At 37.2% G+C, this 14,781-nt stretch overlaps 3 protein-coding genes across 8 annotated transcripts in view; all 3 read right to left on the bottom strand.

The window, feature by feature from the left end:
- LOC135626439 (signal peptide peptidase-like 2) overlaps nt 1–5,363 on the bottom strand; it is a 29,158-nt gene extending 23,795 nt beyond the window's left edge. For 2 of the 5 annotated variants that reach the window (XR_010492343.1, XM_065131716.1), the window contains exons 1-2: nt 4,883–5,360; nt 3,053–3,211 (exon numbers count right to left, since the gene is read on the bottom strand). Coding sequence is in view for 4 of the 5 variants with exons in the window: in XM_065131716.1 (XP_064987788.1) it covers nt 3,053–3,211; nt 4,883–5,050 (327 nt within the window). In the remaining variant the exon portion in view is untranslated. Of the gene's footprint in view, nt 1–3,052; nt 3,212–4,882 lie in introns of all 5 variants that reach the window. The other 3 variants (XM_065131718.1, XM_065131717.1, XM_065131715.1) reach the window with 2 other exon arrangements.
- A 432-nt stretch (nt 5,364–5,795) lies between these two features.
- Nucleotides 5,796–9,661, bottom strand: LOC135626441 (small ribosomal subunit protein uS7-like). Of its 2 annotated transcripts, none has more exons than XM_065131724.1 (4): nt 9,503–9,661; nt 6,850–7,121; nt 6,195–6,398; nt 5,796–6,093 (listed from the first exon to the last, which is right to left on the bottom strand). In XM_065131724.1, the coding sequence occupies exons 1-4, from the start codon at nt 9,557–9,559 to the stop codon at nt 6,039–6,041; spliced, it is 588 nt and encodes a 195-aa protein (XP_064987796.1). In that variant the 5' UTR covers nt 9,560–9,661; the 3' UTR covers nt 5,796–6,038. The 2 variants fall into 2 exon arrangements, with proteins under 2 accessions (XP_064987796.1, XP_064987797.1); XM_065131725.1 differs by having other exon boundaries at nt 6,994–7,121.
- A 1,706-nt stretch (nt 9,662–11,367) lies between these two features.
- On the bottom strand, nt 11,368–13,619 carry LOC135627278 (ras-related protein RABA5c-like). The gene is made up of 2 exons (XM_065133311.1): nt 13,170–13,619; nt 11,368–11,918 (listed from the first exon to the last, which is right to left on the bottom strand). Exons 1-2 carry the CDS (start codon nt 13,486–13,488, stop codon nt 11,602–11,604), a joined length of 636 nt encoding a protein of 211 aa, XP_064989383.1. The 5' UTR covers nt 13,489–13,619; the 3' UTR covers nt 11,368–11,601.
- Nucleotides 13,620–14,781: the final 1,162 nt, after the last annotated feature.

Here is a 14,781-nt window from a genome sequence, read left to right as displayed (position 1 = left end):
AGAGTCCTAACAGGTTAGGACTTGGAGAGTCCTAATACAGTAATATCTTTAGGACTTGGAGAGTCCTAATGCCTTTAGGACAAGAATCCTAATGTATTTAAGACTTAGAAAGTCCTAATATTGTTGACACTTGTTTAGGGTTGGCACATGGAAGTTCTACTCCTATTAGGAGTTGGTGCCACCCTCTTCTCGTGGCTGCCCCTATTTGGGTTAGAACTGCCCTAATTCTAGTCCAACTGGAATTGGGATTGAGGCCAGTGGGCTACTGTGATATGGGCTTTGCTTGGCTAAATAGGGCCTTGAGGCTTCAAGAGTCCCATCAATACAGCTTGGCCGATTCGGTTGAGGACTATTGAGATTGTCCCTAATCACTCTCTTCTATGGAATTCAATTTTGTACTGACCAGCATTTACCGGTTCATCCATGAACCAGGACATAGGTTGTCACATTTCAGGCAATCCAATCTGTTTTTTTATTCAAGTGATAGCATTTTGTTCTCTTTTGAAAGCCACTATGCACCTTTAGGACTCTCACAAGCATCTCCATCTCTACTCTCTATCACTTAATTGTTGCTACATGTTGCCTGCCTCATCTCTAGTATATCTTCTCCTCTTTTTAGCTTCCGCTTCCTCCACCACCTCCTCTTCCTTTACCTCCTCCCCATTCTCCTTCTTTCTTCTCTTTTCTTCCTCTTATGCTTCCATATTATTCTTTCTTCCCCCTCTCTTCTATCCTCTCTCTCCTATCAGAATGAGATTGTGGTGCATGTCATTGATACCCAGGCATGTACAAGACATATACTAGTCCGGCCATGGACCTGAATTTGTATTCCATGCTCTCTTCCCTTCTTTTTCTCTTCTTCTCCTTATCCTCATCTCCTCCTCTCCTTCCCTCCTACTCTTTAGTCTCCACCAACTGGTATGTCTACATACCATATGTTGGTACATCGATGTGTACTGAACTTTTCAGTCCACCAAAGGATCGATTCAGGTTCAATATCTAGGTTTCATATCATGGCTACAACCACGGATTGTTGTAGCACATGAAATGGCATGGTATGGACGGTATGTACTGGTCCGAGCATGCAGCGATATGTGGACCACCCCCGTTTCAGGTGGTCCGATTAAAATAATAAAAAAATAAAAAGTGGTGGGCCCTTGTCCAACTCAATGTTAAAATAGAAAAAAAAAAGGGGGCAAATTAGGGCTTGTGAATGCAAGCCCTATTCTTGTGTATGATGTTGCTACCCTCGTCGCTTCGTCGCTGCAATGTTGCCTCTTCCCTACTGTGACGCTTCCGCTTTTACTTCATCACTACTGCTACTTCCCAAGTACATTGTCTCTGTACTTTTTCTTCTTCCTTCCTTCGTCCTCCTTCCTCCTCTATTCCTCTATCGCCCTTTCCTCTTCACCCTCTTTTTCTTCCTCATCGAAACACTAATACACACCAGCATACCGTGTGTTAGTACACTGGTACAAATCGATATGTACTAGTCCGACAAATTATCCAAAAAGGCAATACTTGGCTACAACTAAATATATATCTGGTTATCATGTGGGGTTTTATGGCAATCAAATCTAGAATTTAGTTGTACAACATCATGACGAAGGCCTCCATGTCATCCATAGGTGTTGATCGGATGCTAGGACTCACTTCTAGGTCCACCGGTGTGTTGGTCGAACTTAGGCTCTTAATTTTGAACAATCTTCAAGGATGAGAAGGAATCTATAAATTTATCACAATAACAATGATAATATAATCCTTGATGTACAAGCATATCATTATTTTTTAATTCCAAAACAATGATATTGTACATTCTTCATTTATAAAATTTGTGCTATCCTTTATTTCAACGTCCTCCATTTTTACATTTCTCTAGCCTTAGAAAGCCTATACATGTTATTGTCTTCACCTTTATTTCATTACTATAAAACCTACCATATGCTTCATAATCCTCAATAATAGTTTTCTAACCTATTCTCTATATAACTTACACCAAATAACTCTTGCACTTCAAGTAATGATTTCTAATATGTCCTTTAAACAACTATTTTTTCTGAACTTCATTGCACCATTATCAATTTACTTTTTTATTGGCTATTAACTTTAAACACTTCAAAATTTTCTTTTTCTAGTCTTTTAATATGATTTTTCATTGGCACATAATTTGCAGAGTCAAATTTTCAAATACTGGTCAGACCAGTTTGTACCAATTAGCATTTACAAGTCTAACCAAGGTTCACTACTGTTTGATGATAAGCATTCATTTTCTTATTATTTTTCAGTGATATCAAGTGGTACAGGTCTAAAAGAGCTGTGTATACTAATACCATACCAGAACAACAAGGTAATGCAATCATACCAGATCAAAATTTTAAAACTTGGTATTAGCATCAATTTCTTCCAAATACAACACCTATTTATTTACCTATTTTTAATATGTACAATACTTAAAACTTTTTGATCCCATAAAATTTCTCTAGTGTTATCATTTACCTCAACACTCTTACTTTATACTTTGTTGGTGACCTTTGTTCAATATAATCTACAATTATGTTTGTCTCGTTTCTTTACTGAGTGATCTTGATGATCAGATCATCATAAGACATGGAATGATCTATAAGGCCTGTACTGATGTTCTTGAAGAATCAAAGAAGACAACAAGAAATCAGGTAAACAATTTAGAAAAATGATCTAGATTCCAATAGAGAAGCAATGAAGAATTTGTAACTGCTCACGTCAACATTTGACTAGAAACTTCTTAAGAATTACAATGATCATTAATCATCATACCAGAGTTCACAATTCAGCAAAGAAAATCTATAGCAAGCTACTGAGGGGAAAAAACACAATCTTTTAACCAGTTAAGCACCAATAGAGACAGACAGGCCTTTTTCTGAAATGCATTTAACAGAGAAAAAACTAATTGCTACTCTAAATGACATCAATTGCCTATTTAATCATCAAACAAAAACAGCTTTGAATGAGAAAAGGATCTGTCGAGCATCCATAGCACATATCATTAGTTCAGTGGATAAAATTGGATATTGACCTTTAAAGATAAATTGTTGCAGGAGTTAAATGGATTTGCAAGAACAGCAGGGAGTTTTAATGCTTTTGAGACACTGGTCGGCAATAAGGCACCAAATCTGGCACTTAATCCATCTAAGCTTGGTCTTTCATCACCATTCAACCAATTATTTACTTTAACCTGCAAAAGTAAATGAAACCTAGTTAGCTCTGCTAGACCATAATTTATATTTTGTTGCAGAGAATAACCACTAAACAACATGCTTGAAAATTCTCATATATACAGATCAAGTGACATGTTTCCATATATAAATTTCATCTGGTAGGAACAACGGCATTCAGCCGCTAAAACTTAAAAGAGCATCTAAGATTCAGTGACAAGCTTTCATTACTATGGTAAAGTATCTTGACGCATGAGATGAAGCAAGCAGCAAAATCTTCCAGATCATATGAACTAAATCAAATATATTTGGAATTCAAATGGTAAGAGAAGCAAATGTTTTGGACTATGATGCTCTTTCATAAAACCCAAAATGTATGTCATACAAGATAACTTCAGATAGAATAAAGTTTTTTTATTATGTCATACAAGATAACTTCAAATAGAATATAGGTTACAAGTTGTTTACAGCAAGCTTCCCTTCTCATTTTTGCTTTCTTGTTTTCCCCCTTTTTCCCTTTCTCATTACATCAAGTTTCCATCACAAAAATAGGTCAATTTTTCATGGCAATCAAGAGTTTATCACCTCATTCTGTTCAGTAAGTTATTGGGGCCATTAGAGCAGATTCTGCATGAAAGTGGACTATCTCCAATGCCTACCGATGCAAGTCACTGGTGAAGTACAACTCAGTATTTATACACAAAGAAAGGACACGAGGGACCCATATGGTAAAATTTCACCTGTATATTGGAGCATGAAGATGGCTAGTTCTAGGCTGCGTAGCAACCAAACATGTCAGGATTGTTCAATTAATGAAACATTGTACAGGCAACTTATAAGAAATTCAAGTTGGAAGAAGATAAGTACAAGCACATCATTAGCCAATGACAGAAAAAATTATGTCAAACATGCAACAAATTCCTGATTAAGTAACCGTTGCATGTCAAAATAGGAGATAAAATGACTGTGGACCAAAAATATCTTTGCTTGTTGATCCATAAAGGATAAAGTGTTAAACTTGTTCAAGGACATGAAGCAGCTTCTACCACACCATCTCAAGGGAAACCATCAGAAAGATATCTAAAGTACCAGTTTTCAAGGAAGATATATAAAGTGTTAAAGTTGTTAAAGTACCAGTTTTCAAGGAATTGCTCGAACCTGATATCTAAGTTGCCAATTAATTCTTCTCAAGAAAAAGAAAAATAAGAATAAAAAAAGAAACAAATGTCCAATCAGTCATGGAGTAGCAAGTATGTCTACTAACCTACTTTAAGCAGCATTACAAACACTAAGTAATGCTCTTTGCATTTCATATTTGTTCTCGCCACCTCCAACTTTTGTAAAGCTCTTGACATGACCATGAGCTGAGCTCTAATACAAGATACCAAAGCGCCATAATTGTTATGCATAAGGATGCGATGATTCTCCTCTTAGTAAGAAGATTGAAGTTGTAACGACTGCAGTCCTTAACTATCTAAAATGAACATTCCCCAGCAACAACAAAGGATTATTCAACATGCATTACTTAGCGAGACGATCGTACGATGAGCAAGACAAGCGCATACTTACACCAAGACTCGTCAACGTGGCGCTCGATTAAAATAATTCTTCGATATTACCAATCTACATCACCAAATTACAAGGAACAAGAGAAATGAACCGTCAAGAAGCTAATGGGAACGAGGATTTACATCTTGTGACGTCAGGTTGCAGCTGGGGGATGCGGAGGCGGATTCCGCACCCTGGGACGCATCACCGGCGGCCAAAACCCCGCAATAGGACGAGGCGAAGCAGAGTAAGGACAACAAGATGAGGACGACATGGAGGAGCGGAGAAGAGGACGCTCTTGGGATCGCCATGGCCGAGGATTCTTTCCTTGCTTTGTCTCTTTCTTCCGTAGTCCCCTCTTTCCTCTCCTCCTCAAGAGAGAAACGAAGCCCAAAATAACAGAAATCGCCTTCTTCGGCGATCCTAAATTAGCCGTGCCAACATATTTATATCATTATAGATAACACACGTCTTGGGGTGTATGCGGAACGTCCGCAAACAGGTGGCCACCGCATACAATAGTACCCAGGCCTTGTGTATAAGCAGAAAACATATGACTTCGTCCTGCCTTTATCTTCATCAGTTTTTAGGGAGTGGATGCTACAATTAGATACACCACTTTAACACACAAATAATAATAAAAAAAAAACAGAAAGAAAAAAATTAACCTTTAGTTGTAGATGATGATTTATTCAGAATGCTAACAATATTTATTTGAAAGACACTACCAGCTTGATGATGGAGATTATGCTAACAATAAGATTGGCCTTTGTTTCGAATCTTTTCCCTTGTAATTTATCTTAGGTTTATTTTGATCAGACTCACAAATGCACAGTAATAAAAAAACCATTTTGTTCCGTTGATCTTTAAACACATTATGAGAATAACTAGACACTTGTTAAGAATACCGGATGTCACAAACTCGAACAATATTTCCAAATATAAGAAACTAGCTACATGAAAAACCATTCAAGCATATACAAACCAACTGGAGAATCAAACCACAAAAACTTAAAAACTAGTGAATCAAACCATCACGAGAGTACCATTAAGACGTGACAAGATAAATGGGTTCCATCACTTCAAAGCTCGTCAGCAGCAAAGAAATGCTTTAGCTCCACACAGTAAACTGAAATTGTTACTGAATCCAGCAAACTGGACCTCTCTTTTGTTTAGCATAAGTGTCTCTAAGGAATACTCATTTAGACATGAATAACAATTCTCAAAGGGCATCATCTTCAGGCTGACTTTGATAACAATATAAAGCCTACAGCGAGCACGACAAAAAGACCATAATGCTCAGCGGTTTGCCTTGGCAACACGTTCGATCTCATCCTTCTTCTTGATAGCATAGCTGTCAAAAGCAAGTACCCATGGAACAGCAATGAGATGGAACTGTTAGCAAAAGAAAACTAGGAAACAGAGAAAAGAAATATAAGGTTCTGGATGGTCTACCTGTTGGAAGAACCCTTAGCTGCATTAATTAATTCATCAGCAAGGCACTCAGCAATGGTCTTAATATTCCTGAAAGCGCTTTCACGAGCACCAGTTGTGAGAAGGTAAATTGCCTGGTTCACCCGCCTCAATGGTGAGATATCAACTGCCTGACGTCGAACAACACCAGCAGAACCAATTCGAGTTGCATCTTCTCTTGGACCACTGATGTGAAAATAACAGCATAAGACCACATTCATCTTCAAAAACTGATGCATAGGAGCAGAAGTCTAGAAGAGTATGGGCTTTAAAATGCCAAAATTATTTGTAATGTGAATGCAACAATTAAAAAAACATGGTTGTGGCACTCATAAACAGAGAAATTTCAACCTCTAGGATGCTATAATTAACAGTGTGGCAATAAAAACAAAAGAACACTGCATAACCAATTTCTGAAAACCAAGCATGAAGACTTCCTATGGTGCCAACATCTGCTTTTGTTTTTATTTTTTCTTCCGTTTGATGCCTTCTGTTGGTTGCAAACTGTGTGAATCCTTCCGATTCTATGCAGAATTAAGAAACCACCACATATAGCTTGTATGAATAATGGAACTTGCTCCACCGTTGACAGTTGTTCATTTATTTGGATAAAAACTATAGCTCAGAGGCCAATTACCTATTAATGATAGCATCCACAATAACTTGGATTGGGTTTGCATCGGTTAGCAGATGAATTATCTCCATGGTATGTTTAATAATACGAACAGCCATAAGCTTCTTTCCATTGTTACGACCATGCATCATCAAGGAATTGGTCAACCTTTCAATAATTGGACACTGAGCCTTACGGAACCTCTTGGCAGAGTATCTTCCTGCCGTATGTGGAAGATATGTCGCATGCTTTGGTGGCGTGACGGCAATGTAATCTGCAAGGGAGATGTCGCTGACCTGCAGTTTTTGACAAATAGGACTAAGTCTGAGTACCCACAGCATAAGTACTAGGAGAAAAACATCCAGAATAGTATCAATTTAAAGCAGACAATAGTGAATGCTTTGGAAGTTTTGACACGATGTGAATTGCATAATAGTATCAAAAAATATCCTATATGAATTGCATGACAGTATCAAGTAAAATTTAATATGAATGCTTTGGAAGTTTTAACACAATCCTGAATGCATAATAGTATCAAGGAAGATCCAATATGAATTGCATGATAAGAGGCAAGTAGATTTCAATACCATAGGAAGTAACTAGGAACTAACATAAATCCACTAAACAAAGTTTAGATAAAAAAATCTTGGGAATAAAAACTGAAATTTTTTATGCCAAAACTAACAAGTTTAAACTTGATCATCTTATTGCAATCTAATTAACACCCTAAAGCAAATCACCCCTGAATGCATAACACTAGGATAAAAACAAAATCCTTATGATCATAAATGGCCTGCATCTATTCCATATGAGGCTGTTGCAATATGTAGTTTATCCAACATTACCATGCTCTCAAGAAGCAATACCACATTAGGCATGTTATCCTCATTATATAAGCAGATGACAGAAGCTCTACACATTAAGGTCCACATATGACTCTTTCAAGCTAATACAAAGAAAAGAAGACAAGCCTTTCATGCATAATTTTTTTTAATAAAGATCATCAAAATTTTAATGTTTATTACCAACTGAATCTTTCTAGTAAAATTTTGATAATTTGTCATGGAATAGACCTGTTTTATGGACCCTTGGAAGCCATATTTCAGTGAATAGTACTGCAATCCATTAAATATTCCACCAAGCTCACAAAGCAACTACTATCATAATATATATGTCCCCCAAAGGGCATGAACTTAAATCATTTTCCTCCACTCTGCTTATAGGGACTGCCTATTTTTCTTGATAGGCAATGAATAGCATGTTGTAAGTTGTTTCTAATCCATGGCTTACAAAACTCATACAAATTAATCAACATGTTCTGTGGTAACCCATTAACTGAGAAGAAAAAACAAAATCTGAGACCTTGTTTTCAACTTGCACGTGCAAAAAAAACCTTCAACACTCAAACCATTTCATCCTATATTGATTTATGTATGTAGATACATACACATAAATGTGAAGACCAACTCCATGCTACTACTGATTCATTAATATTAATTAAAAAACTTGGCTATTTATTAGTAACAACTGCAATTAACTTTCTAAAAGATCCTGGTTTTTTGCACAATGATCATTAACAAACATGCAACACTTGTAGCTTCAAGAACATTATCTACATAAAATGGCAAATCATAGCACAGCAATTTACCAGTAGAATTTCCACCAAAGCCTCAAAAACATTAGAAAAAAATCCGGCACAACAATGACACAAGTATGGGCTTATCTGGTGTTAAATGCCAGATTATTCAATTTTTGACAGACCTTTGAACATCACCATTCAGGACGTCTTGGGCTTTCGTCTATTGTTGACAAACTTCTCAGATAGCTAATTTCTTCTTTTTTTCTAAATTCTTAAAATATTCATCAAGAATACAAATGCTATTTCTACTGATCTTTCCGGTAACATGCAACTGATGCATGCAAATAATTGTCCAGACAAGCTTATCCTTCCATACCTGTAATAACATGAACAACCCAGAACAACAAGATTGACTATCCATAAACAAGATAATAAAAATCCAAAGACAAAGAACTATTCCAGAAAGATGTAACTCCTGTACACACAGCTGCTTCTATCAAAGCTTTCATCTTAAGTACCAGCAAACCTTATCTTCCATCCATTTTATCATACATCCAAATGTAATTTTGCTAACCTTTCCACTTAGTGAACCATTCACAAACTATTAGGACAGCTTCCTTTTCTCTAAACTCATAAAACTTCCTCGTGCATACCAATGCTGATACTTGATATGTTTGTATGGTTAAACCTACTTATCCAAGTATGTACTATTATGAGAGAAATAGGATAGCCTCTTGAGGAAGACTTTCGTCAAAATCCTATAACTGAGAGACATCTCAGAGAGAGATGAAACTCCTGTGGGGAGCACCGAGATGCAGCCTTTAACAAAACGAAAAGAAAATGCGGCTCTGATGCAAAAAACATAACGTTGACAAACACCCTTTCCTTGCCGCAAATACTTCAAACGGGATGCAGATGCTACAAAGTCTACTTCATCAAACTACAATTCATCCTATTAGATCTTACATATCACATCCAACAAAATACTCCAATCACACCGACCACATGTAGAAGGATAGGAAAAGCACCAGATTCCGCAAAAGCAAACAGATATTACGAGCACCAAAGGTGATAACGCTGGGAAGGAAGACAGCTAACCTCGACATCATCGAAGGACCACCGGTTGAAGAGCTTAACATCCTGCTGGATCGCCATTAGATCTGTATCGCCCGGAACCCGAGCTCGAAGTTGAGAGGGAGGCAAGCAAACGCGCGGCGGCGTAAACCCTAGAGGACGAGTAGGAAGAGGAGGAGGGGCAAGCGTTCGGAAGCGAGTATTTATAGAGCCCAAACGGCCAGCCCATCGAAGATCGATTATAAATGGACGGTCGATGATCGATCTTCGGTACACAGCATCACTGAGTTTCGCGTCAATATTCGTGCAAATTCATCATTCCAAAAATCCGTGTAAATTCACGAAATGGTAAATACGTCCCTCTAAAGTTACATTTTTCATGAATACCCCTATAAGCACTTTCTACGAGCCCGTCTCGTGCATATCCATCTCTAACTTGAAATATTAAAATGTATTTTACTTTCCTCTGAGTTCAATTTTTTTACTTAAAATAATAAAAAAAATATTCGAGAGAATCCAAGATTAAAATCAAGCGTTTGATGCAACTCAAATAAATTAAAATGGATTGCACACGGATTCTATCTCATGGCATAATCTGATTTCATGATAGTATTCTTGCTATATTATCATTAATTTGTAAAAGTATTGATTTAGTGTCCAATCTCATATGTTGGTCCAATTATTTAAAAATATCAAACTAATTTGAATAAAAGAAAAATTAGCTCTGATATCATGATAAATATTTTGATTATGTTACAGTTAATTTGGATATTAATATGTGTCAACTCTCATGTTTGACTATTAACAAAGGAGCGCAGCTTAATCCTTTATTGCTGATGATGGGATGGTGATCAACCTAACATTATGAATATGAAAATATAGTTCATATCTGATGATATTAATCGAAAATTTAAGATTGTATAAAAGCAGAATATCTTATATTCAAACTCATGATTTTTCTCAGACATAGGTGGATTAGGCTGGGTTGATCTGATCATTGGAATCAAAATTGGAAGATGCTGGCAAGAAGAAGTTTGCAATTTTGCAATAGTTGAGGGCCATTTGTTGTGGTGCAATCTTAAGATTGGTTGTAAAAATTTATATTTCTTTTTTGATATTTTTCATCCAAATTTACTTAATGTTCGTTTTTTTTTTTTTTTTTTTGCAAGTTAGAGGGCATAAATTTCTTAATGATTGACCCATTAATTTTGTTGAGTATGAATTATATTGAAAAGTATATTATAAGTTAATTTATCCACTTCTGATATGAAAGAAAATTATAAGGTTATAATGTTACTTAAAGTAAGACATCCTTACTAAGGTCCAATATAGTTCGAGATCAAACCTTAGTAATGATATGCATGTGAGGTTTATCCTAATTGTGACTCATCCATCCTCTAATCTCATTCACAAATAATTTTTTTATCTTTTTCGATCCTCTCACTATATCTAATATGATATCATTTGTTACATTCAGATAGGATGAAATAACTAACATGTCAATACCTAAGTCATATTAACATTATAAGTCAATCCAAATGTTTGCTGACTTTTGATTTCAGACTAACTCAGGATGCTACAACCGAATGCATTGCTATCAACTTCATGAACATACTAGATTCTACTTGCAAGCATATGCAAATGCAAAACTACCATATAAGCCATGCACAAATGCAGATGGATCAACTGAGAATTATTACTCTGAGATATCACCATTTGTGCAGGTGGAAATGAAATGGGAAACTAAAAGCAAAATGAACCGAAGAAAGAAAATGGAAATGTGCAAGTGTTTTGATGGTAATCTTTAGGCCCCTGAACTGATCATGTTGAGATTCTTATATTCCGGCACAAGAAACAAAACTCTTCAGGCAGTGGAGTGGAGAACTCTCTTAAACAAACTCCAGAACTACTGAATAGATTCTGATTCCATTTGAAATAAAATACCAGTCGAAAGTTGAGTTGTCGTCTTGCTTCTTTCTGGATATCACAAGATGCAATTTGATAAGAAGAACAAGAAGTACTGTTTTGGGGAAGGGGAACACCAATTTGGATTCTGCAATCTCTTTTAACAACCATGAGGAAGTCCTGAACAATGAGCAATCATATTGATATACAAAATGAGACTAACAGCAAGAGAACTTGCTTACTCCTTGCTTCTGTTCATCGTTTCCATTGCTTGAAAGACTAACCCTGTTCACCGACAATTCTGCTTTATATGAATCAGAATTGAGGATCTTCCTGCTGATATTATTGTATATCTCTTTAATAACAATCTCAAAGGCTGTCTTTACGTTTGTCGAATCCAGTGCTGAGGTTTCGATAAAGAAAAGCCCTTCTGCTTCGGCGAGCGCTTTACCCTCCTCGACAGAGACCTCCCTCAGAGTCTCCAAATCACATTTGTTGCCGACCAGCATCCTTGCAACAGTTGTATCCGAGTGTGCTGCACATATAGCCCCAAGAATTACAACTAGATGCTTAGCACTAAGCAAATAAATACATGCTCTGAGAAAGTTTAGCTATACATATACCTAAACATGATTGAGGAGATTGAAAAGGGCATGGAGATGATGATTAGTCACAAAGATCATAGATACTTAGATTTACAACTCAGACTGAAATCTCAGGTAGCATCATGAATCATTAAGGTTTTCATTAGATTTGTCACCTCAAACCATGTCTACCAATACATTTATCATGTTCACTGACAATAACAACTAGGCTTACAACTGCCAATACATTTATCTTTGCTTGTATTATACTGTATATGATGCTTCAAAAGGAAAAGTAAAAGAAAAAAAAACTTAGATTTGGAAAATCAGTTAATCCTTTTTCCTTTCTCTGACAACTAGTCTACGTATTAGTTAAAAGAATCCTAGCAATATATGAAATTAAGCTATTTATTGCTTGGTTGCTACAGTGGTGTAACAAGGGAAAATATCTTTGCAGATTTACTCTCTACCAATGAAAGGGAAAGTGAAGGGTCCATAAAAGACAAGTATCACAGTTGTCCTATGCATAAAAGATCAATGTACAAATGTGGGCTGGAAGGAGTGACTCATGCGCCACTCCAAAGAAACTTGGTGAACGTATGTCATATCTACTTCATTCATCAAGCCAATAATCATGGTTACATTTTGATGAGCAATTAAAAGGAAAAGTTATGGTTTTATAATCGCTTCAGCTAAATAGGAAGGTTTTTTGTCTAACAGAGGAGCTTTAAGAGTGGAAGATGTTGGTCAATCTAAAGACAATATCAAAGAAAGTGAAGCTGACTAAAGGAAAAATGGGGAGGCAGGTATGTGAAGGATAAATGTACTATTAGAGATATAACACCTCTTCATCACATTTTGTTTTGTTAATCATCTGTTTCATAATTGGACAATCCCAAGAATATTCAGAGCCATATATCAGCAAGCAAACCACCAATCTTACTGTAAATTCTTTGCATCTGACTTTGTCATTGCTCTGATTACCATCAGACCTACAACTGGTCTCAGAGGAAATAATTCAAACACGTTCAGGGTGGGATCCAACATACTCATCAGCCATTCAAAGAGTTCTTCCTCTTTCAACTGTGATTTTGCTGTATAAATTAGAGATCTAAAAAACCACTTTATTGTCATATTTAGTTTTCTTTAGGCGAAAGCTAATGACTTTCTTGTAGACAAGCAAGCATTGGAGAGCATCGTACTGTTGAGCTCGTCGAGCCAGCGGGCGATGCTGTCGAAGGTGGAGCAGCGGGAGATATCGTAGACGAGGAGGGCGCCGAGGGCGCCGCGGTAGTAGGCGGAGGTGACGGCGCGGAAGCGCTCCTGGCCGGCGGTGTCCCAGATCTGGGCCTTCACCTCCTTGCCGTCCACGTCCACGCTCTGCGTCTGGAACTCCACCCCGATGGTGGCCTTGGAGTGCAGGTTGAACTCGTTCCGCGCGTACCTCGACAGCAGGTTCGACTTCCCCACCGCCGAGTCCCCTATGATCACCACCTTGAACAAGTACTCCTCCTCCTCCATCTCTCCTCCCTTGGCTGTGGCTCACACTCTTCTTTCCTATACCACCAACGAATGCGTGAATGGGACAAAGAAAGAAAGATGATGGAGGTCGATGTTGTCTCCTTTTTGTCTAATAAGAGGTGGGAGGGTGGCAGGCAGCCAAGGAAGGATAAATTGGTGGGAGGGAGGAAAGCAGTAGAAAGAGAGTAAAAGGTGTGGTTAATGCATGGCACGTTACATAGTTGACGACACCGAATTAGTGGACGTGACTGCACGTCCTTTTCATTCGTTCTTACTTTATTTCTGTCGAGAGAGAGAGACTGCAATGGAAGCCTGTGACCGCTCAACCTTCGCTCTTCTTTCTCCATTGTATATGAAGAGCTACGTGAGCCTTAGAGAGAGAGAGATGAATGTAAATCTGTGACTGCACAACCTACTCTCCTCTTTCTCCCTTGTCTTTGATGAGCTGGGACAGATATATATATATATATATATATATATATAGAGAGAGAGAGAGAGAATAATGGAATAATACTGTGACTGCACAACCTTCTCTTTTATTTCTCCCATAAATTTGATGAGCAGGAGAGACATATAGAGAGAGAGAGAGAGGAGTTGCGGTTGAGTTGAATGGAATGGAAGAGACTGACGACTGCACAACAATCTTGTCTCTTCTTTGTCCCTTGAATATGATGAGCGTTGAGAGATCTACAGATAGAGAAGGGTGGGGATTGATGAGTGAGTTGAACTGTGACAGTATAACCTTCTCTCTTCTGTTCTTTTCCCATTGATATGCTGAGCTGGGGAGATAGAGAGAATGCGTCTGTGGTGGATGGGTTGAATTGAATGGAGTCTTGGAATCAGACAAGCTATTGTGGGGTTGGATTGAAGAGGTCAGGCATGTGACACAAGAGAGAGAGAGAGAGAGAGAGATGTCATGGGTTTTAGTCATGTAATATGTAATATGATTCTTGATCTTGAATGACTATGGGTTTGTTTTAGTGGTGGTGGTGTTCATGTCTTCTTGATGTCATTTAAATTCTATCCATTCTCACCTATCTAATAAGTATTAATACACAAATAAATTATTTTTGATATATTGAATCCCGTGGATGAGATGAAAGATATTACACTCGTGAATCACAGTGTCAATCCTCTTTTCTGATATTGATGTTCATGAGTCACGAAAATAATCACTCGTAAAATATAATTATATATATGATGAAATATATTATTTTTTTAAAAGAATATACGAGTATTGCAGCCAATATACTAAGGCCTACACACAATTGCCCTTTTAATCGACAATGATAT

Source organism: Musa acuminata, chromosome BXJ2-11, assembly GCF_036884655.1.
Source record: "Musa acuminata AAA Group cultivar baxijiao chromosome BXJ2-11, Cavendish_Baxijiao_AAA, whole genome shotgun sequence".
Classification (NCBI taxonomy): Eukaryota; Viridiplantae; Streptophyta; class Magnoliopsida; order Zingiberales; family Musaceae; genus Musa; species Musa acuminata.
This window is presented reverse-complemented; position numbering and strand designations above follow the sequence as displayed.